Source organism: Orbicella franksi, chromosome 3, assembly GCF_964199315.1.
Source record: "Orbicella franksi chromosome 3, jaOrbFran1.1, whole genome shotgun sequence".
Lineage (NCBI taxonomy): Eukaryota > Metazoa > Cnidaria > Anthozoa > Scleractinia > Merulinidae > Orbicella > Orbicella franksi.
In genome coordinates this window covers 17,316,752-17,340,739 of record NC_138147.1, presented here as the reverse complement: position 1 = coordinate 17,340,739, position 23,988 = coordinate 17,316,752, and the positions used below count along the sequence as shown (strand labels likewise).

General features: G+C 39.7%; 2 protein-coding genes and 1 pseudogene across 3 annotated transcripts in view; 1 reads left to right on the top strand and 2 right to left on the bottom strand.

Annotated features, from left to right (window-relative positions):
- Positions 1–23,988, top strand: part of LOC145481600 (uncharacterized) — a 101,498-nt pseudogene that overhangs the window by 75,397 nt on the left and 2,113 nt on the right. The window lies entirely within an intron of this gene.
- Positions 374–16,408, bottom strand: LOC145481598 (pyridoxal kinase-like). The gene is made up of 10 exons (XM_081460111.1): positions 15,787–16,408; positions 12,096–12,150; positions 11,485–11,589; positions 10,070–10,153; positions 9,835–9,869; positions 6,364–6,449; positions 5,676–5,721; positions 5,044–5,146; positions 4,102–4,287; positions 374–1,596 (listed from the first exon to the last, which is right to left on the bottom strand). Exons 1-10 carry the CDS (start codon positions 15,961–15,963, stop codon positions 1,478–1,480), a joined length of 996 nt encoding a protein of 331 aa, XP_081316237.1. The 5' UTR covers positions 15,964–16,408; the 3' UTR covers positions 374–1,477.
- LOC145482373 (uncharacterized) lies at positions 21,997–23,100 on the bottom strand. The gene has a single exon (XM_081461008.1). It carries the CDS (start codon positions 23,098–23,100, stop codon positions 21,997–21,999), a length of 1,104 nt encoding a protein of 367 aa, XP_081317134.1.

The window sequence follows — 23,988 nt, the reverse complement described above, 5'->3', positions numbered from 1 at the left end:
GTACGTTTTATTCTTCCTTGATTTCTGTGCATCTGTTCCTTCTTCTGTATTTGTTGTGTCATTGAAATATTCCTTCACTGTTTTAAGTGGTTATTTTTGTATTTCACTCAATTTGGCGGCCATTTTGTTACGTCTAAATTTGGCTAAAATCCGTGACATAGTTCTTTTAATCAATCAGCGATAAAAGTCAACAATTAGGGAACCAATCAGATTCAAGGATTTAAGAAAGACTAAGATTAATGTTTACAAAAAGGGGTCAGGTAACAGATTAACCATTTCGTAAAGTCAACAGAGAATGCGACACGTTAGAATTTGGAGTAAATGAAACATAGATGTCTTTTTCAAACAGAAGGCAACCAGGCAAAAACAAGACTACAAAATTACGTTTTATTACACAGATTTTTCGCGAGTACTTTACTTTTCACCGAATAACAGATACTAATTAAGATTGATGTTATTAAAGAAACGTCATACTAGCATGCAATTCAAACAGTCTCACTCAAATCACTTATTTCACTTACTCCCATTTTTTTTTTTTTGTATCGAAGAACTTATAACGAAAGGTTAGTATGTACCTGGGAAAATGTAATGAAAATAACTAAAATAATACGTGGAGGCGTCAAAATATTTGCTAGCTTTTCTATGCAGCAGCTTAAATATTTGTTTGTATTGTTTTTCTTCAGTTCAGGTGCATGGTTTATTCTTTGATATGTACACTAACAACGAGCAAGTACAACGAAATACTCGTGTACGATGAATCTTGAAATCTCCAGCAAGTTCCATGTAGTAAAAACTCTTCAGGCTGAACTGTCGTTCGATTACAAATAGCTAAGTCGTCAGAGCTGCTGTTTACATTTCAAACGTTCACTCTTGAGGAATCATCCAGAACGAGCGCGAAGATGGCCAGTTGGCGATCGAACGTGAGCGAGCGAGAAGCATTTTTGTTCGCTATCGATTTGTCTTCTTTATACTATCCAAAAGATGGAGGAAATGCATACCTTCAAGCCGCTGTTCAGACCATCAGCTGATCTTTAATCTAAAGCCGTGAGAAAAGGTCCCAATTATCGCAACTATTTGATTACCCTGCTAGGACATGTTAGATGAAAGTTTGATTCAAATCAAGTTTCCAACAAAACATTGTGCAAAAAGACCCAACAAAGTTACCACGGCAGGAGAATGCCGGATATATTTGCTGTGAGAACGTTTGCCCCGGGCTTAAAAAAAATTCATTTTCCTTGTAAACTCCCAAGTGCTTCTACCTACCGACCGAAACAGCACAGCTTACATGTAAACGAAAAACTTATTCCCTGACCAAACACTATACAATCTGACTGAATTCTCTTAGCTAACCACACTAAATAAAAAAATCACATTTTTGGTCTTACTAATAAATTCTCTTGATTTAAAACTGATCATTCATTAAATTTCTGAGCAAAACTACATCCTACAGATACCTGTCCCTACATTCAACCCTTGATCAATCTGAAACTACTTGAGCTTTGAATGTTATGTTTGGATTCCTAATATCATCAAGACTCTGAACCAGACGTAGTTCAATTTGTCCAGGTGTCGGTCTGTTTCCCTCGCCAGCTAGTCCTAAAGACAAAAAAAAATAGATAATGAAAATAGAAAAAGGCGTACTACCCGTTAGATTAAAGTCGACAGAAAGCCTCCCGTACAATCTGGAGTGCGTTAAACAACTTTAATTCATTAATGCACACACGAGGTAATTTATAACGAAATAAAATTCGTTGTCACGAAACGACAATCATGTACACTTTTGGACAATCCTTTTTCAACAAAAGACTTTCAGTACCAGAATTTCCATGAGCACTCACAATCAATTGCATTATTATACAACCATATCCGTGAAGGTGACAATCTTTAGTTCGTTGAGACAGACATTACCGTGTTTTCACCTAACATTAAGAGAAAACAATAGCTCATTAGCGTAGTTCTTTTGAACAGAGATATCGTGCCCAATTTTCCTCGAAAATTTGACTATAGAACTAGGGACCGTATGTACCTTTTTTTAATCGTATTTTCACAATCCTCCCCTTGCAGATGTAAATTCAGCCTCTTACGAATCTTTGGCGTACAACTCAGAGGGCGCACTACAGTATACATGTGATAAAGTGACAGTTAGATTTCACCACAAATGCCACGAAGAAATAGAATCCCATTTGAACACAGCGAAAGAATAATCAGGGCCTAAATGTGGACAATGGTATCGTTTCATGCAAACATATTTGCCACGATGCATCAATAATGAGGCAATTGAGGGATAAATCGTTCAGCAAATTTGATATTCTCTCTTCCAAAAATAAATTTTATTACGGCTGTAATGTTTGTCTCACCGCACGTAAGATTGTCGCCTTCATGGATATGGTTGTATGATAATGCACTTGATTGTGAGTGCTCATGCAAATTCTGTAATTGAAAGTCTTTTGTTGAAAAAGGAATGTCCAAAAGTGTACATGATTGTCGTTTCGTGACAACGAATTTTATTTCGACAAAAATGACAATACATTTACAGCCAATGAATGTCAAAGGAAGGTATTGTTTATCTTTTGATGATTTTGAATGTTAATACATATGCAAGTGTTATTCTTGAACGTTCCTTACGCGCAAATGAAGGTCATATTGGTGTAAATGAGAGTATATTAACCTTAATGAAACAAATTTGGACACAAATGAATGGATATTTTCTGTAAATGAACAGCAAAAGGTGTAATTCAATATTTCCGACGAAAATGAAAATACATTTACAGCCAATGAATGTCAAAGGAAGGTATTGTTTATCTTTTGATGATTTTGAATGTTAAGACATTTTCAAGTGTTATTCTTGAACGTTCCCTACGCGTAAATGAAGGTCATATTGGTGTTAATGAGAGTATATTGACCATAATGAAACAAATTTGGACCCGAATGAATGGATATTTCCTGTAAATGAACAGCAAAAGGTGTAAACTCTTAAAGGAGACCAGCCTGGGCCTCTCTCGAGCTCTATTTTACCCCTAAAAGATACTACTTAAAAACAAAATTACAACGTTTTTTATTGTAATTTCTTCGAGTGCACCCTATAGATTCTTTGACGGCCAAAAATAAGGGCGTTTCGTCATGAACACCCTAAGTTAGACCAAAAGTCGTGATTTACACCACTACCAAGCGAGACGACAACCCTCCCCCTTAAAATGGGAGGGGCCCGGGCACATTACTAGATGAGAAACCAGAAACTGCAAGGGACCGCATACGATAAACGCTGCCAACTTAGGATCTACAAGAGATCTGATCAGCCAAAAAATGTATGAAGACAAACAATAAACTGCAAGACTGATACTACGTGAAAAACGTTTCGAGACACCAACATGACAAGAACCGATAAAGTAGGATCGCAACAGTGGACAGCTGTTTCGCCCTTCTTGGAGCTCGTCAGCACTGTGTAGCGAAGACATGTAACGCCAGCCCAACAGCCAACGCACATAAATTGCAAAATGACCCTTTCACTATATCAAGTTCCGTACTTTGAACTCACATGCACCCCGAAACATGCGTTTACTAGAACCCCAGTTTGCTTGGATACATTTCAAACGAGGTATTTCAGTTTAGGAAAGGTACGGCTAACTATGTTCTTTCTTTTACTAGGCCACCTTTCAAGCCAAAATATTCATTTGACAATAAAGTCTTTGGGTACACCTGAAGGGGCCGATTTAGGGAGGGGGGGGGGGGGAGCAAAACACAAGAAGTTTGAAAAGGGTTGTGAATATTATGGCAAAAATAAAGGCGAACTCTCCGGACAGATACCTCATTACTGATTTCTATTTTGTGGCATTGCTCGTGTTTCTGGTGAAACCGTTTTCACTTAGGTTCCAATTCTCAAATTGCAACACTTTAGGAACATTCCCTATTGATTCTGCAGCCCCAAGGTACCAACCCCACCCCCCTTGAAAACTGCTGGATCCGCCCCTAACCTGTTGTGGTGTCATTCATGATAAGCTTGTCTTGCGTGGGTTTTGAGTAGAGACAAAGCCCCTATACGGTGCTTATATGCCTGCATTGTTCATGAAAGCCTTAGGATGTTTCACATTTCACTTGACTTACGTTGAGCGTGAGCCAAAGTCCTCGTTAACACAGCTTGCACTGTTGATACCGTGGCCTCACAAGCCAGGGCTAGATCGTCAGGGTGTCTGTAGAGCCACGCAAGAAGTAAGCTGGCAAACAAGTCTCCAGTGCCGGTAAATATGGCGTCTACTTTGGGAATCTCCATCCTAATGCATCTCTTTGTACCTTGGTCAAAGAGCAAACAAACGTCATTACAATTTTTTCATTTAAGGCTGGCAAAGGAATGACCAAAACATAGCAATAACGTGTTCCCACACGAGCTAAACAAAATCAAGGTGACACAATCAAACCCGAACAGAGCCTTTAAATTGTGTTGACTTGTACACTCCTTTTTTTGTAAGGAGGTCTAATTTTTGGATTGAGGTTGAACTCTCTTAGCTTTTGTTTTTTTTTTCGCCATTTGAGCCTGGAATGTTCTTACCATTTCTGGCACTTCAATAGCCTGCGCTCCTTCTACCCCCGCTCTCGCTCCCCCTTCCCATCTCCGTCGTTTTTCGCCTGCTACGCAAGCTAACACTTCAATGAATCAATGCCGGGTTGACAACAAACTTATTAGGGCACATAAAACCGAATGTTTCTACAATGAACCATTTAATAAGACAAGCTCAAGGTTTATGCACAAGTATGCTCCTAAAACTATTTGGTTTCTGTACTGTATAGACTCAGGTTTTTGTATGTTAGCAGAGTTCATACTGTTGTTTACAAAATTGATAAAATAAACTTCCTCAGGTGATTCTCAGCCTGGGGCATGTTAGTCCACTTCTCGCCCTCTCTCGGGAGCATGGCATTGCATGACGGAGAGAGGGCCAATACTGGACTAGGGATGTTCTTAAAACTTAGGGTTAATCTGAGCCTCAGAGTAAAGGTTCTTCAGTGAGACAAAGAAATAAAAAGAGCAATAACAAGATCAACAACACTGACCATTCAGTGAGCTGCCAAGGGCTATGAGTGTTTTGCTGTCACCCAGCTCTGAGCTGGTTATTACCACTGTCTTTGTGCCCCTTTCATGTAGTATTTTCATTGCCTTCACATGAAGAAACAGCATAGAAGTAAATTGATAAAAGAACTGTTAAAAAGCAACACTAACTCCTCAAGATTTTTCTTTTAAACGAAGTCAGTTATGAAATACCCATTAATGAGAATTTTGATTTCTTTGTTTGTATTAAACTTCCACCAGAATCAAGCCAAAATTCAAATTTGACTAAAATAATAATCTCTTACTAACCAAGAGCGAGGGTTATACTGGGGAATATTGGCCTAATGTTGTGGCAGTACGGAGCAAGTGCAGCACCAAACAATTTATAATTTATTTTTAGGTATTTGGGGGGATAGTGTTCCCACAGGGATTCCACAGGGAGTTACAAGGAGACTTGTTACTTGGCTCCATTAAAATCCCTGAATTTGGTGTAACTCTGGCAAGATGTTTGAATCAGAGTTGTATTTCTGCCATGCAACAGTCAAAGCTAAATTTATGCAATTAAGTTTGGCATGGCAGTAGCAGTACAATGTCTGAACTGGGCCTGGTTGTTTTTTTGTAAGGTAGCGGATGTTACCTTAAAAGCTTCACTTTCATTGGTTATCTTCACACCACTTAAAAGCCTATTAAAAAAAAGCTCACACAAATTATGTTAATTTATAAACCAAATGTTGGGGTAATGGTCAAAGGTCATGATCAGTTGATATGACATCAGTCTATTTCTAATTAGCTCCATCAGGTTTCTCATTTCTCCCAAGTTTGAGAAACACAAGGGGAAGTTTAAGAGGGTGAGAAATGCTGTGGAAAGTCACAGTTTTCCAAAACTTTAAAGAGTGTTTCTACAACTCAGTAATTTTTGTTTTGGTGTGTCAGTGTTTTCACCAGGACAAAATCCAAAGAAACAAGTTAGAGACCCTTTCTTTTTTGAACATCAAAATGTAGATTAATTCTTTCTTCAATAAAGCTTGCCCTAGTTCTGGGTTTCATGATTCTGCGTTGCTCATGGCTACAGGGAAGAGATTATTTGTGTGACTAACAGGCTGGATAATAATAAATCGAGCCCATCTGGTTTTTCACTGCGGTTTCATTAACGTCTTCGGCAGGAAGGTAATTGGTTTTCACAGGGAGGCAAACCTTTTTGAACTGAACTTCTTTACAAGAAAAAAAAACAATTCTCTAGATGGTCAAACCAGTCACACAATTAATCATCCTCAATTTCCCTGCTGTCTGGCCCTTAATGAAACCCCTGTTTTCAAGTTACTCACTCTGCTTCAAATTGATTTGGTGTTATAATATCAGCCATTGGAAGCAACTGATCTCTGTACACTGGCATTAACTCTTCAGGAACATACTGATACAAAGAGCAAAGAAATGTTAATTAGAATGTTTCATAAACTAAGTGGAATTAGCATGACAAATGTAAAGAGTATGGAATGCGCTGTTCAAGAAAATATCAATATCCCCAGTGGAGTCGTTTAGTGATTTTCATTCCCTCTGGAATTTTCAGTTAGCTTCATACTGTGCGAAACAATTTTGGAATTCTGAGACTCCCCTTCATCTGTTCAGAGTTTTCAGTGAACTTAAATGGGGTGCGCATGTAGATGTAATTTTTCTGGAAGTGCACTTGTAAGCACTACACAAGTGACTTTGGGAGAACTCAAATTTTCGCAAAAAAGCTATCCTATATGTGCTGCATAGTCACCTAATGGTTAGCCTCATGAACCTCAGTCTATAAACATGCAAAAACAAGACAATCTGAGGCTAATAAAGTCAACCAAAGAAGCTTGGTCAATAAAAGATTCATTATAAGGCATGCTGGACACCATTTTCTCATGGGTTACAGCAGGCAAGACAAGATGGGCCCATTTGGCCTGTTTGCTTAGCCAATCACAGAACAACATTTGGTTCATCTTGCCTGCTCGCAAAGTTAGTCATAATAATTCTAGTCACATTATGGACACTGGGACAAGCTCTGGCTGTTAGGACTGCTTTGGCCTGAGCAGAGAAGTTTTATCTTTGAAAGGTTTCCATAAACCCTTAGGTCTATAACTTGGGTTCATAAATGATAATCATAAATTATACCCTGGCTATACCCTAGTCTAGCATCATAATCCATTGGCAACGTTATCACACAATAAAGTTGATTCATGCTTTTAGCTGTGCATCACTGAGTTATAATACAGACGAGCAATCAAGAAGCTAGAGTTGATCTTGGCTGCTTCTCAAACAACTCTTATGCTTCTTTAATGCCTTCCAAACTTTCCATGGGCATAAAGAGGGGGACATGGGGAGGGTATGAACACCACAACACTGCAAAAAAAATTAACGAACACCGCATCACCGCAAGAAAAGTCAACGAAACACCATCACCGCAACACATATTTTTAGCACCATGATTCGTTCATCTACACCTAAAATAATACTTTTACACCTCAACAGTTTTTCACAAAATAAACACATCACAACGCTTTTCATTGCACATATGTCGATACTTCTGATGCCTGTAAATCAGTTTTCTTGCTCTTGTGAAGAAACCTTGCACGAAACTAGGAAGCGGACAAAGAAAAAAGAGAGGAGCCTCGAGAGATGGCTTTTACCTCCAGATCCCTCTCTTCTTTTACTTTGCTCACTTTTCTTGGTGTATAAACCCTCTGACTGAAGCCCTATCTTGACTGAAAGTATTGCTTTCTGGAGCTAGCTGTGTTTGCGTTCAATATCGATAATCGTTTGAAAAAATGGAAGGTCAAGAAAGTCGCAGGACCTTGGAGCAGGTATAGACTGGTATAGACTGGACCATCCTCAGAAGAGGAAATACTTGATGAAATTCTTTGGAACAATAGATTCATCAGGATTGGTAACTACTCAGTGTACTACAAAGAATGGCATGAAGCGGGTGTAGAAAAAATTAGAGATATCTTCAACGGTGACACATTTACATCTTACCGAGATTTCTGCTCTCACTTTGCCCTTAAAACTAACTTTCTAACCTATTACGGTTTATGCCAAGCAATTCCATCTAACTGGATTAAAACTTTGAAAGGCAAATTACAGCCGCATTCGAAGGAACCTACAAACATGGATAGAATTCCCCTTGAGAAGCTCTCTTGCAAACTTGCTACTAACTACCTTGTTGAAAAGAAGTTCGTTTCTGCCACCGCCGAAAAAAGACTGAAAAGAGCTAATCTGAACGACCAGCAAATTTATCAAACGTACATGATGCCTTTCAAGGCCACTAAAGATATTCAACTCTCGATGTTTCAGTTCAAGATTGTACACCATATTTTACCCACCAATGCTGCATTACATAAATTTGGTATTAAAGAGCACGACCGCTGTCATTTATGTGCTGAAAAGCAAACAATTACACATCTCTTCGTAACTTGCCCCAACGTCCAGCTGTTTTGGACAGAGTTTACTGATTGGTGGTACAGAAAAAACAATACTGTAATCACGCTCTCTGAAGCACAAATACTTTACGGCATCACAGACACCATGCCTCTGTGTCTCGGTTTAAACCTCTGTACAATAATTGCAAAATATTATATTTACACCGCTTCAAAAAATGAGGAAGATTATTTCTTAGACGCTTTCTTGGCTATCCTTAAAAACAAAATAGAAATAGAAACTAGCAGAGCAAAGGTGCAAGTTAAACTGTAAATATAGCTAAATATACCGTAAATTGTCGCTTTTTTGTCATTTTTTTTTTTTTTTTTTTTGCAGTTTTCATTAGTTCTAGTAACCGTAGTAAAAGTTTGTAGTAATTGTCCGCGATTAAAAAGTAGTGTAACGTAAGCGGTTTAAATAATACTGTTGTTTCGTCAAGCATTGTAATTAGAGCAAGTTGTAATTAGCGTAAGTAGCTGTATTGTTGTAGTTTTATACGTAGTTTTTTGTAATTAATAATGTAAGTATGCGTGCTGTAAAAAATAGATAATTAATAATAATAATAAAAAAAAAAAAATAAAAAAAAAAAGGTATAGACTGGTATCAGAATGACCTATAGATGAAGCTGAATAGCAAAAGGAAAAAAATAGTAAACGTGTGTAATTCACAAAGCTTCCTTAGCTTAGAAAGCCTTCCTTCTTCCCTGCCCATGCAACATCTGAACATATTTTGTGGCCGGTAGTTTTCACCACCCTTTCCTTTTTTCGTAGAAAAAAACTGCGCAGTCAATATTACATTATATTCGGCCTTGGCGTTTCCAGAATTTTCAGGATTGTTTCTGTCCTCGCTCCTCCATGTGTCTACCGAACACTGAGCTCCGGGTGGCAGAGGTCGAGTTACTTGTCAAGTTACGTATAAATGAAAACAGCTTTGGATTGGCTGCTGAAGCATATTGAAGATTGACTAGAAAGTGATGGTCTGTATTTTGTTACAAATTATTAACCTCAATGGTATGTGTTTGTCATAAATTAGCATGGATTAACGAAGTTTACATGCTAAATTTAGGTCAAATTTAGGTTTGAGAAAGGCAAATAAAAAAACCCTGGCCAGCGCTGCAAACAATTTCATTTCACTGAACACCGCAGTGTGAAAAACACAAACATCGCACACCGTAGGGTTTGAGATCACCACAACACTGCAAGTTGAGATTTTATTCACCACATCACCCCATTAAAAAAACATCAACACCGCAACACTGCATATCCCCATGTCTCCCTCCATAAAAGCTGGATGACTGATATTAAAACATGAATCAATTACTGTGAGGTAAAAGTTGAAATTTTTTTACTCACAAATTTGCCTGCATCTCCCATGACAGGATCACAAACTTAAAAAATAAATAAACAACTGTTAACTCAATTTCAACGGATATAATGAGAGCAAATGCAGTGGACAATTATTATGTAAGTAGACTTCTTTGGTACCAAAAAATGTGTTCACTTTCAAGAGAGATAATCACTCATGGTAAACTTTGCATCAAGCCAAGTCCATGTTCAACTATAGCACAAAGAGCATCCTTTTACATACCAAACACTAAGTTGGGATTGGCTTTTCTTAGCTGATGTACAACTTGCAGTACCTCCTCTAAAAATGATTTAGAACCTACATAACCTGAAAAAAAGGAATGAAAAATATGTCATGAAAATAAGGCACCTACAAACATGCTCTCTCATTCTCTTCTGGAAGTATTCATAAGGGTCATGAACCTTTAGGTCCTGCATCAAGAGGAAGACAACATGCTTCGAAGACCTTATTAGCACTGTTATGCGACCAAGACTTAGTGTTCTCTGTGCTGCATTCCATTTATTCTCAGTAATCACCAGTAATCATGTAACCCTTCTGCATCAAGTACGTTAAAATGAGGGCTTGTTTGTTTGTTTGTTTATTTTGTTCCATTAATAAATATTTAAAAAATAACAATGTATAAGGCAAGGAAGCCCAGGGAAGCCGATAGGGCTTATGTAAAGGACTACCTTGAAGATACCTAAGACTTAACAAATAGAATTGTTAAGGACACTAGACAAAGGTCAATTTTGATTAGTTATTAATTGTCTCTTTATCTTAGTTACGAACATAGTTACAATGTTTACTTCTTTTTTATTGGTTTTGTAATCGGACCTTTAAGCATCACCACGCGCATATAAAAGCTGAGATAGCGTCCCTTTAAAGTAGTTTTTCTTTCCATCTCGCGTGGTCTTGTCAACCTCTTGATGCTTTTTGATTTCCTAACCCTTGGCTCAAGCGGGACCGATATGTGAGTACCTTTGTCATTTTGATTAGGTTACGTTTTTTATAGCTATAGGTGAAGGAATACAAAGGAACATTTGTACAATGTTAATTGATTTATAATTGTCTAAATTAGAAAGTGTTCTGAACATTACTAGAGTGAACGCCCACCTTTTAGGCTCGAAAGCATTGAGCTGTTAATTAGTTCCTTTTGTTGTGTACTTCTGTGATCGAATCTTATTTAGTATCTTACCGTAGTATTTACATTGGCTATTTTTTGATGTATTGTTATTCAATTTCGTTATGTTATCGATTCCAAATCATTAGTTTGTCTCGTGTAAGTTTTGACTATTTGTTACGCAACTTTTCCGCTAAATTGATAGAAATTCGTTACATATTGTTATTTCAGTTTACGATCGTTTATGTTGATGCAATAAATCGCCGATAACCGCCAACTTTGGTTTTCCGTTGTTTACTTGTCTACCCTTGGAGACAACCTGTAAAGTAGTCCCACCCACTAGTTTGTCGCGACACGCCTAGAGCTCATTTTGTTTCGTCTCATTTTGGAATTTGCCAGTCACCGCAGACGTTACAAGAATACAAATTCTGTCATCGGCACACAAAGTGATCATAAATTAGGGTAAAAATTCCTACTCCTGGAAGTTCTAATACACACTTGCTGGCACTTATTATGTTATGATATATTATAATTCTACCTGTCAGAAGGTGAGAGAAATGGTGTAAATTGTTCAGCCTGAGTCCTTCAAACAAGACTTTGAGTTCCTTAGCATCCAAAACTTGACCTTGAACATGTTCATATCCTAGAAACAAACCAACAAACTACAGAATAAGAACAAATTTTGCTAATATCACAATTTTTTGTGAAGTATGACGCTAAGTTACCAGGGACCACATTAAATAATGAACCTGGTCAAGAATGCATGGAGATGAGTGAAGCCCCAAAAAACCATAGCACACCGATGGTTTATATTTTCAGCAAGATTAAATTTTACAAAAACTTGTAAGACCTAGCTGGTTAAAACTGATTGTGCGAGACGGTATAAGGCAATGACTCTCTTAAGAAATTCTCATGTACTTAACCAATCACTGCACTAATCAAATAAAACATTTTGTAAAAAAAGGCACAATGAAGCAGCAGTTATATTAACAAAATGGACACAGGTTTTGCTGCGTCAGTTGATCACTCAGTTATGCTAATAATAATTATAATTGCAAAATATAAATAAATGTTGGTCTTTTATGGTTGTTCTTCTTGCCATTATCATACAAAGTTTAAAAAATAGTTAAAAGGTCTAGTCAAACAAACCAGTGTGGTTAGAGAGTTGAACCGAATTGATCGTGTCAACATCAAAACCAAGAACCTGAAAATAACAACAATAAGTAAGAAAGTCTCCTCACTCTTAACACTAAAATAACAATTCCCCTGAGTAAGGTAAAGTCTGCATACAAGCCAAGTGGCTCATCAGGCTGGAGCTTATCCCGGTTTTAATAGCATGATTAATGAACTGACTAGGAGTATTTCTACTCCCCCCTGGATGGGATGCTAGTCCATCGCAGGGTTACCCCCAGCATTAAATTCGCCGGTGCCCATTTTATACATCTGGGTGGAGAGAGGCACTGTGAGAGTAAAGTGTCCTGCCCAAGAACACAACACAATTTCCCCAGCCAGGGCTCAAACCCAGGCCACCTGCTCCAGAGTCAAGGGCACTAACCATGAGGCCGCCGCACCTCCCACAATTCCCCTAAGTGATTTTAATTTATTTTAGTGTTAGGGCACAGGGAAGTCTGTGTCGCACAAGCATCCTATACTGTCAGAGTTAATTCATGTTTCTGCAGCATTTTTATAAGCGACTAAGAGTATTTACCTCTCATGGGCATGTTTAAAGCACAAAAGGGCAAAATGACGTAATAGCTCTATGGTTTACAACGTTAGCTTTAATAGTGCTCCAGTTAACCTAGTTAGCCTACACTGTAAACATCACTCCAATTAGCTAAATAATGTTCACAAAATTATTTTAAAATGTTTTCCAAGGAGACCTCTCTAGATCCAAACACTTTGTTGGTTTCAGAAAAACTGTTATTCCTCCACCAAGCCATGTACCGAGTGTCAGTGTTCATAAATATCTCACAGTATAGAACATTGCACCCCGGGAGGGACTCCCATGGAAAAAGGACAGGGGTACATGTCCTACCTTTAAAGAGTTAAAAAAAAAAAGGTTTTAGTACCTCTTAGGGCGTTTAGCCTTAAAAGGTCCACAGCAGGAGCTTTTGCAGTACCTTTTAGGGTATTGAGCTGAAAAAATGTGACAGGATATATGTGTTGTTTTAGATTTGGTACCACTTAGGGGTGGAATAAATTTCAAGCCACGTCCACAAAAGAGTATCTTGGTACCTCTTAGGGTTTTTTTTCAAAATTTCTCACATGGAACCCCGTCTTTTTTATATGGGAGTTCCCCCTGGGATTCCACCAGCACTGATTGGCTGATTTTAGGCATTGCTTTTCTCAGCTGTCTTAGTCATGTTATCACAACCAATAACAAAATAATATCTATAATCACTACTCAGTCAATGAGCATCTGATGGTGTGCATTTTTGAGAAAGTGTTAAAGAAAGGGATTAAGACCAAGTATCAATGTTATCCCACAAGAGGGATGCAGGCAAGAGGTGGGGATTTGTTGCCTAGGACCATTCCTCCAGTTGGACTTTTGATTGTGGGATTGGGTCCCAGGGCCGGGAAATTTGACTTTGATTGATAACCCTTGTATCATAATTCAGACACAGTTACCAGGTCTGTCTCTCACAGCTTTAGGGAAAGATCAGTTTTTATTATTTTGTGTTCATAGCCATTTATCTGACACTTTAGACTGCCATCTAATTAGATACAGTGGAACCTCCAGTTGCGGCCACCTCTCATAAGTGACCACCTCTCCTGAGTGACCAGTTTTCCAAAATACTGAAAGTTTCCGAGTCAAATGACTACAGTTGGAACCTCTTGTAAGCCATCACCTCTTGTAAGCAACCACCAACACTTTTAGAGCTAACAGTTTGAAATTTTCTTTTGTTCTTAACCTTCCGTAAGTCACTACTTGACAGATAATAGGGCAGAAATTGGATAATAAAATGTTGTAACATTATTGCATTCCTTGCTAGTACGAGAGACAGAAATTTCTCAATGGCAAGTACGGAATATTTTCTCAAAATTGGCTTTTCACATGCATAAAATGTTTAAAACATGGGGTAAGTCTCTGCAGTTACCATATGTGACCAGCAACCGTAAGCAACCATCTAGGCTTGAACATCTTGGGTGGTCCCTTACAGGAGGTTTCACTGTATTGTCTATTTTGAGAAAGTCTTGTTTTTCTATTACTTTCTAGACTACTGGCAGGCAGTTTTTTCTCTAAGGGTCACTAAGATGAGTGTTTGGTGATTGTGAATGCAAAAGGGTGATATGCCCGTGGTCGAGTAGGGAAGAAGGTGAGACAAAAATTCTTCTTGTGTGTGCTGCACCCATGTCTGGTCCCATTCCCCTTTAGGCTAAAGCGTCTTGCCTCATAACCCCTGCTGAATTTCGATAGAAAAACAGACTGCAGTCTATTTATTTTCAAGTACACATCCAGTTGTAACACCCAGTGAAATCAAATTTCACCTTTAAAGTCAGAAATTCAGAATACCCGGCCACTTTAATTACATGTGCCAGTGTGCTTTGAAGAACAAGGTATATAACAATAGTTGCTATTCTTATTCAATGAGATGCTAAAGTGGCCAGGTATTCTGGAGTTTAGCCCAAATACTTGTCTCGAAATTCTTTAGGGGGTAGGATATTTTCACGTGCGCTTTCAAAGGAAACAAGCCAACAACTTCAGTAAAATCAAAAGCTGTTCTAATAATGATCAGTTTGCCTGATGTAAGTGTATTGTGGCTATTGTTTTCTTTAAGCACAATACACATGGTGTACAGTGTGGGGCCCAGTTCTCAGCCACTTTTTGTTCAGCGTTTATTTTTCACGCCACAAATGAATCTGAATAAAAACCAATTGTTTACAAAGGTAGCTTGATTCCTTGTCTTCCATTCTGCCAAGTTTTGTTTCGTCCTGCCAAGTTTTTCTGTGAGCACTGAGGTGACGCGAAGGTAGGTGAATTTGGTTTCCCCGAAAACATGTTTGTTTACGGCTACTCGAATTACATGGTTTAATTCAAGTTTATATTTTGTCCGTCTTGAAAGCCCAAATGAGCCAATTCTTGGCATAAAGGATGTAGAGTGATAAAGCTATCTGTTAAATATAAACTTTTCCTGGCCTGTTTAATTCTTTGACCTAAATTCTCTTCTCAATATTTCCTTAGTACTTTTGCTTATTTGCCTATTCTCGGCCACCCTGCTCGCCTTCAAAACTAAAAGCGCTCATAGTTTTGTGTGGAGTATTCGTGTCAAGTCAGTTGTAAAAATAAAGCTGTAATGGAGTGGCATGCCGAAAACTATGAGCTCTGCCTTAACCCTGTTTGTAATACCCAACCCTCTTTTAGCCTCGCTTGACTAAACTTAAGAGAAAAACTAGGTGTGCAAAAAACTTCCTTTTTAACATGAAACAAAGCTCCTTAAGGATAATTTGTGATCGAAATATCAAAACACAAGCCTTATAAGTGATTTAACAACAAAAAATGGTAATAAAGCGTTGTTTATTCTGAGGAATCGCGTGCACTCTTTCGTGGCCGAGAACTGGGCCCGCTGGCCGATAACTGGGCCCACGAACGAAGCCTCCATTTTCGTTATTACTCGGGAGAAAACAGCGTTGAGCAGTCGATAGCTCTACACGTGTAAACTGAATGCTAAAGCTAGTTATGCGTGAAATTTTAAGTCCTTGCGGCTATTCCAAGGTAAGAAATACAAGTTTACGTTTTTTGTGGCCGAGAACTGGGCCCCATACTGTACTGTAACGCAGTACAAGTGTAACGTAAGATTACATTTGTAATTAATCACACTTATTCAGTTACCGTTAATACCTGAAGTGGAAATGTCGCCGAGTCGTTTCCTACATATCCTGATACAACGTGACTTTGAATAGATAACACTCTACAGGATGCTTTCTCTTCCATTTGATCTCGAAAAGTTCGCCAAGATCTAGACAACCGTTCGAAGAACGTAAAGCTTGGTAACCTCTCAAATGAGAAAATTACCATGACCGCAGCAGGACGGAGTGGGAATGTCACTTGTCGGGCTACGGCTCCGTTCTATTTTTTAGACTTTTAAGAAGATCTTCAGATTCGTCTTGCGTTTGATATCGTTATGCTTTCTAGTATGGAGCGCTGGAATGATGGAATCTCAGCAGTCGTGACTCATGAATACCTAAATGTCCTAAATTTTGGGCGGTGTTTCACAGCTTAGTGATCAGCAAAACACGTCAATCTCGGCTGACATTTGACCATCAGCTATCAGTTAATCTCGCCCCAGACCCTCTATGGACAGATCTCTACCATACCCACGAAAACTTTAAAAAGTCCAGCTCCGCCTCCTTCTCTGAACCCAAAGAATCCCACATTGCATTTCCTTAGTCTTCTTTTGCCTTCTTCATAGGCCTCGCTATACCTCCTCCCCCCTAGGGGGTACTCACTTATATGGCGTATCAAATAGAGTATCAATTTTGACCATTTTGGTCTCAAATAGAACAAATAGGTTATGGTTTTTGCACTCCAGTCTTGAATTAGGTATGCGTTTTATAAGATGCTACTTCTTTTCATCATTATCGATAAGAACATCAACAAAAGCCCTTTGCAATGCCTTAAACGTTAACATCGTTCTCAATTAGGGAGCTAATTATAAGACAGGCGTAAAACGGGGTATTGATTTAAAGGTCAGGTTTTAAATAGGTTTCTCTTCTTTTCCTTCAAATTTTTGGTCAGTTCATAAATAGACTAAATAGGGTTGAGAAAATCACATGGTTTTGTCTTAAATAGGGTAAGGGTTTTCGGATACGGGCACGCGATTTTTCTAGAAGTACACCCCCCCCCCCCCCCTTTTCCGGGTAATATACATTTCGCCGGGGTCAATCAGTTTTCCAGTTACGTGGCTAGAGAAAAAAGGCGAAGCCTATCTGGCCGTCCGTGTGTGGTGCTTCACCGGAATCAACTGACCGTGGCCTGGGAGAAGTCCACGGTCCGGGAACTTCAAAACGAGAGACGTCCGTAAACGTGGCGTCTTCAACAAGTCGCTAATTCATCAGGAAATAAAAGAGATACAGTCATTTATTTCTCGCGACTTTCTGTACAATCATAAAAGTGAAAATTACAGATATGTAACTTGCTTGATTTGCCCCACGCACTTGATGAAGTACGATGTGCATGTTTTGTGAATTTTCAAGTCAGTTTTCACCGGAAATCTTCTAAAAGCTATAATTGAGGAAAACGTATTCCTGAGATAAGGTCGGTAACGTTTCATAAAGCTGTCCTGTCATGTCAAAAAACAATCAATTTGGGGATTTTTTCATTTGCTTTCAACGAGCAGGTATTTTTCTAGATGTCACGAATTGCAATCAGTACGTTGTGTATGGAGAAATATAACGCAGCATTGCCCAATTCAGTACAGCAGCTGCACATAGCTAGCTGTAAATGGTTGTGTATACCCTGGTACATTCGTTGATCTGGTATTTATATTTAATTCGTTTTTTATCTATTGTTTTCTTTAGCTAATAATAAAGAGCGGGCTTGTAACGGTGTAATTCGCCCCCGCACGGCCCATATAAGCTCATGATAGCTAATTGATACACTACATTTCTCCAGTACATAACGTCTCTACTAGGATTGCGTTTTGCCCGTGAAAGGGATGACAGTCGGCGTACTAGGCAACATATAATAATAATAATAATAATAATAAATGTCGCGGCTAATCGCCGTCGCAAAGTACAGCAACGACGCAGCTCAACAAGGTCGAACCGAAAGGATACATATTGCTTGTTTTAGAAAGGAGTACGCTTGAACTTTTAGAAATATACATTAATTTATGAGAGTATTAAAATTATACAAATAAATTAAGACGCGTCAAACTATTTACCATGAATGGCGTTTGGGTCAAGGTGATTCTTCCACCCAAACTGACAAGTCCTGTGGAATTCTCAAGACAGCCGAATTGTAGTCTCTTTAAAAAAGAGACCCCGGGATTGTTCAGAATCTTCACTTATTTTAGTTCTTTATGGAATTACTAACATTTCAAAGGTAGATCGCGCTATCAAATTTCTTTTTATCAGCCAAGGAACCCATTAAAATACAAAAAAAAGTGAAATTTTTATTCAAATTTTTAAAACCCATCAGTGCGTACCATGTTAATAACCTTGGTGTCAATCATTGGAGACAACCATCCACCTCTTTCATGATCAACATACTGAGCGGAAGATTTCCTGTAAAATATCATAAGCCTGATCGGGCAATATCATTGTCAAACAGAAGATTCTTCTCTTAATGTCTTTTTGCATACATGGTTTTTGTTTTCGCTTGTGTTCCGTTCGCAACTCACAAAATTTCAAAACCTGGACGCCAGTGTATTTAAGCCTGGCGTTGTAGTGCTTTAAATAAAGAACCTGCTGATCGATATCTCGAGGAAAACGTCTCTTCAAAACGACTATTACAAATAGCAAGGCATTAATTAGCTGAGGTTTGGAGATCCAAGCTGTATTGAAAAAATTGTTAAAAAATGTTAAATGTTGAATGTTTATAGTGGTCGATGCGCTTCGCTACCACTAGCTGGCTAGTTCTCGGGCGTGCCACTTAAACTGAAAGAAAGAGACATTTCAAATAAAAATAATAGGCTTAAAAATCCCAACTGACAGGAGGCACACCAGTTGGCTATTTACAAACATGACCGGGGAATTGAACTAGGGTCTACCGAGAAACAACTCCAGCTTAGCGTTCACAGCAACGAGCTCCGGATTTCAAGTCCAGCGCCCTAACCACCCGGCTACGTTGCCTCCACCTAAACGTGGATGTGCTCGCCGGCTGACGTCCTGTCTGTCTTGTTATTTCAGGAGGTTTTTAATAACTTGTCTCGACTGAAAACAGCACCTACTTTTTATAAATGTAACTTTATTTTCACCAAAACATTGATTCGAAATAAAACTACACGGATACTTAGGAAAGCGTTTTGCTGTTATGTATTACTTTCAAATTGAATTGGGAACCGGCAGCTGGTTTATTTATCGGTTCCGCGGCGCCAAACTACTTTTTCTTTGTCCTTCAATTTAGCAGAGTGATGAGACAAGAGAAGGAAGATAAAACAAACCGCCAACCGCTTTAACAGGATGAAATTTCACAGATTAGGTTACATGTTAACCCACAGAACGAGCAACCTGTTTTTCATTTGTTTTTTACTTTGAAAGTTTAGTAAGGGGCGGAGGAAGTTCCTTTCGCACGTTCATATATTTTCATATGTTATTCCGATCCCGAGAAAAAACTTTTCTGGTAAGCAAAATTGGCATATAGATGAAACTGCCGTTGGATCATGTAAGTATGTTATTAGTTGGTAATAGCTGAGAGCTGTTTAATGTTTTCAATTGAGGGTCATAAAACAAAAAAACTAAAACAAAAGTAGCCACCCTGGCCAATCACGAAAGACAGACATTTCTCTAAACCAATCAAAATTCGAAGCAAATCACATGTAGCTGTTGTGAAGCGCGGGAAAACTTGAGCGAGGGAATATCTATTGGTTTTGGTCTTACGTCTGATTGGATGAAAAAGCAGAACGGGTATTTTAAGCCAATAATCCTACAGCGTAGCAATTGAAACCGAGGCAAAGGTGAATTACTTTCGACTTGAGAACTGATCGCTCAGTTAAAGTAAATAAAATGTCATTATATAGACAGTTCTATCCATTAAAAGTCGCTTCTAATCCCGTAATTTACAACAAATAAATTCACAGCCCGGCGCGTGCAAGGACTGAGTGCCATTAAAGTGTAACTGTTAAGAACTTTGCAGAGATAGCAGGCGCGTAATACGATTTGATCGGCCTCTTCAGTTTATACTGATGAACATCAACTTCTTGTTCATGGCGGCTTGTTCCTCTTTTAGTTTGTAAGATGTTTTATTCTTTTGGCCTCGTGCTCCTTGTTATTATATCTCACCCAGGTACGTAAGAGTTTTATGATCTTTATTCAATATTGTTTGATTAGTAGTTTAGATGGGCGTCAGGGAACTCCTTAATCAACAGCGCATTATATGATATCTTTCCTTTCAAAACTTAAGAGCGAAGGGAGTTTTCGAATGCTTAGTCAAATCTCTTGGGTTTTCCTTCAAAAGACTATCAACAATTTTGTTTCCCTGTCAAATTAAATTTGCACAAAGTGTTTTGCACACTGTATTTGCATCTTGAAATGAACATTATCTCAAGAAATAACGAAAAATAAACTAATGGTTGTTGTTTTGATGTTTAAAATGATAATTAACACAAAAATTATCTTTCTTTTAATCGCTGTTGGGTTTATAAGAATCTAGTTCACAACAAACTGGAGAAAACGAAGCCGGTGCTTTTTACATAAAACAAAAACCTCCAAGTTGCAACTTGAGTTAAAACCATGGCCTTATCAGGAGGAGCCGGGACTGGTTCACCGGCAAATGTTACGATATTGGTCGTTTTGTCTTTTACGCATCTGGTTTTTGTTGCCACCTACACCACTAAACGCTATTTAACATTCATGTTACTGCAATAGTTTCTACATTACTTTACATAATTCACCTTAAACAGGAAGATCTAAACGACAGTATCTGCGTTTTCTATCGCGTTCGCCGTTTTACACTTGCTACGCGGGAAAACTTCTGAGTCAGGCTCCAAATTGGCTCCAAACTGGCTCCTAGTCTAGGCCACGTACGGTACAAAAATTAATAATCTCTTAGGGCCTCTTCATATGAGCCCGGTAACCGGGCTGGCTCGACGAATTTTGTTGTCTGTTCATATGGGAAATTTCAGCCCGGTCTGCTGGGATAAAATCCAAGAAACACAACCAAAATGGTGGAACATAAACCTGTATCGTTCGCGGCTGTCGCAGCTTTCTGGACTCTTGTAACTTTACTAATAAAGCTAATTCGCCTACTCCTAGAGTGGAAATACATACAAGGCAAAAATTGTGCCATTTTGGCCGTTATGTTGCGAAAGCGAAGCTATTTCGTGTAAAAAGTTGCGTCCCGGTTACTCGGGCTGGAGTGTTCGTATGGGAAAATTTTCATCCCGGTTACCGAGATCTCGGTCGCAAAACCCGAGATCTCGGTAAGCGGGCCAGCCTGGCTTCTCATATGAACACATCGAAATTTTTACGATGGAAAGAGTGGCGAGGCGAGATCTCGGAAACCGAGCCAGCCCGGTTGACCGGGCTCATATGAAGAGACCCTTAGTGCCTCTTCATATGAGTTCGGTAACAGGGCTGGTTCAGTTACCGGGATGAATTTTATTGTCTGTTCATATGGGAAATTTCAGCTCGGTCGACCGGGATGAAAATTCAAGAAGCAAACCCAAAATGGTGCCATAAAGTTGCATCATTCGCGACTAGCATAGCCTTGTTGACTCTTGTGACTCAACTAATAAAACTAATTCGCATACCTCTGAAGTGGAAGTACAGGCAAGGTTAAAATTATGTCTTTTTTGCCGCTATGTTGCGAAAGCGAAGGTATTTTGTCAAGAAAGTTTCGCCCGATTACCCGGGCTTGAGTGATCATATGAGAAAATTTTTATCCCGGTTGCCGAGATAGCTCGGTAACCGGGCTAGCCTGCCTTCTAATATGAACATATCGAAATTTTAACAAAGAAAATTGGAACGAGGCGAGATCTCGGTAACCGGGCTTATATGAAGAGGCCTTTACTAGCCGCGGGCGAGGGCTACACGAGGTCGTGCTAGCTGGAACGATTCGAGCGCAGTACAAAACTGACCACAGAGGGCTAATAATATTTTAATTTATTATACGGCAAGAAAGTCTTGATGTAAATATGAGCGTTCCATCGGTTCTTTCTTGGTCAGACCAACTGGGGCTTTCTAGGTTTGGTTCCAGGTCTGCTTGCTCTTTCCTTATCCATCGATCTCTTGCGTAACTCAACTCCTCGGTCGTCAACGGCCCCGTTCTCTTCTTCGTTCTGTATTTCTTGGCGAGTGAGTTGTGTTTGAACCGTAGAGCCCACGCGGTCACTCGGAAGGTTCTCCAGAGTTTGCTTCTAGCAAGGAGTGTGTCCCACTCATCAGGCTCCTACTTGGCTGAATAAAGCGTTTCTTCCTTTTCCGGTCTGTGTTCTTCACTGACGCTTTTAGTTTTCTCTAATTCCGGCTGTTCGGGCCACTCCTCCTCATGTAGCAACCATTCCGGCCCTTCAAACCACTGCCCTTTCTGCATCTTCTCTAGTGAGGCACCACGGCTTCCTAAGTCTGCCAAATTCTTGTCAGTTGGGCAATATCTCCACTGGATTCCGGTTTCTTCAGTGATCTGAGCGATCTTCCTCACTCGATTGGATACGAATGTTTTCCATGCTCTTCCTGGGTTGCAGATCCAAAATAGCGCAACCATGCTGTCCATCCACACGTTCACTGAAGTGATAGGCCACCGCCCCAGCGCTGTCAGTAAATTTCTCACCATGTTTGCGGCCATCTGTCCTCCCACCAGTTCTAGCCTTGAAATCGATGTGTTACGTTTTGAAATCCTCGATTTTGACGTTAGCAGCCCCTTCACAAAACCTGTTGAGTGCTCCACTACAGCAACGGTCACCGCTGAACACGCTATGTTACTGGCATCTGCGAAAACGTGGAGATGTACAGCCCTTATCTTGCTGATATCTCTGGCTACGCTCCTGGGCACCTTGATGTTCCTCAGCTGACTACTCCACTTGAGCCAATCTCGCGAATTGACACTGTTCACTTCAGTGTTCCAGCCAACCTTTTCATCACACACCTCTCTGTAAATTCGCTTGCCCTCTACCATGGTCGGTGAAATTATGCCGAGCGGATCATAGATACTTGAGAGTTGACTGAGAATGGATCGTTTTGTTGGTGCTTGTTCACCCTGTATCTGTGATTGAATCTCTAGCGTATCCTCCCTCTTGTCCCACACGAGTCCGAGCAACTTGCTTGGATTGTCCTCACTATCTAATTCTGGAATGTTGGACTCCCACTTGTGTACTGGGAACCTGGCGCCTTCAAGAATCTCAGTTGCTTCCTGTTTGAACTCCTTTAGTTCCTCCACACCCCTTCCGGTTTTCATGAGATTGTCCACGTAAGTGTTTTCTTTTAGCGCTTGGACAGTATCCTCTAACTCCGGCGGTTGTTCATTGAAATGATGCTGAAGGGTAGCCCCCAGCATGAACGGGCTAGCTTCTGCTCCGGGCTAGCTTCTGTTGGCGAGTGGATGTGGTTTCGCGCTTGCATCGAACACCATTCTCACCTTGGTTGAAGTAGCGCTCTCTCTCACCACCGGCTTGTGGGGCATGTAAAATACACGTTCACCCGTTGGCTGCTCTGGTGCTTTCTCGACGATGCTCTGCTCGATCTGTTCGTAAACTATGTTGTCATACTCAATCTTCAGCCCTTCGTTTCTCTTCAGTTTTCGTTCTACGTTGTGAAGACGTCTCCTGCTGGGCTCCTCATTTGTATTTGAGAGCTTGGCGCCTGGAATCCACGGCACGCCCACCTCGTACCTGCCATCACTTCTCTTCGATATGCCCTCTTGTAGATGTCTAGCTGATCGTCTTCCCCTCGGTCCTCTACTCCTAAAACGTCGAGCGAGTACAGTCTTTCATACTCGTCAGTCTCTCTCACATACATGCAATTGCTGTCTGTGTATTCTTTCCCACCATGAACAATCCAGCCAAATGTGGTTCCCTCAACGATTGGATCTTCCGGTTTGCCCTTATACACTTGTTCCGTCCTGATCTTGCAGTAGGTTGCATCCCCGAGTATTAGATGGATTGGATACTCTTCGCTTGCGGTTCTGTAAAACATCTTTCCCTGGACATGTTGATGTTTCTCCTTCAGTTCTCAAAGGGTGGGCCTCTTGATAGTTGTGAAATCTGCGAGTTTGCTTGCTGTAATTTCTATTTTCTCGCTTGCCTTACTGTCGATTGAGTTGATTGTCACGTCATAGATTGGCATAGACTGTTTCTTCGTCCCATTAACCGTTACAATGTGGCGTGACTCGTGACGTATTGGGTTTAACTTCAACTTGTTAGCTGCTTCTTTGGAGATAAAGTTT

What these genes read in the sequence shown, in the direction of transcription:
- LOC145482373 (XM_081461008.1), bottom strand. Translation starts at nt 23,100, where the DNA reads ATGCTGGGGGCTACCCTTCAGCATCATTTCAATGAACAACCGCCGGAG.
- LOC145481598 (XM_081460111.1), bottom strand. Translation starts at nt 15,963, where the DNA reads ATGGTAATTTTCTCATTTGAGAGGTTACCAAGCTTTACGTTCTTCGAA. An exon ending in CCTTGGCAGCTCACTGAATG is followed by an intron (nt 4,288 to 5,043) that starts GTCAGTGTTGTT and finishes TCTTTGACCAAG; the next exon opens with GTACAAAGAGATGCATTAGG. An exon ending in GACTTTGGCTCACGCTCAAC is followed by an intron (nt 1,597 to 4,101) that starts GTAAGTCAAGTG and finishes TTTTGTCTTTAG; the next exon opens with GACTAGCTGGCGAGGGAAAC.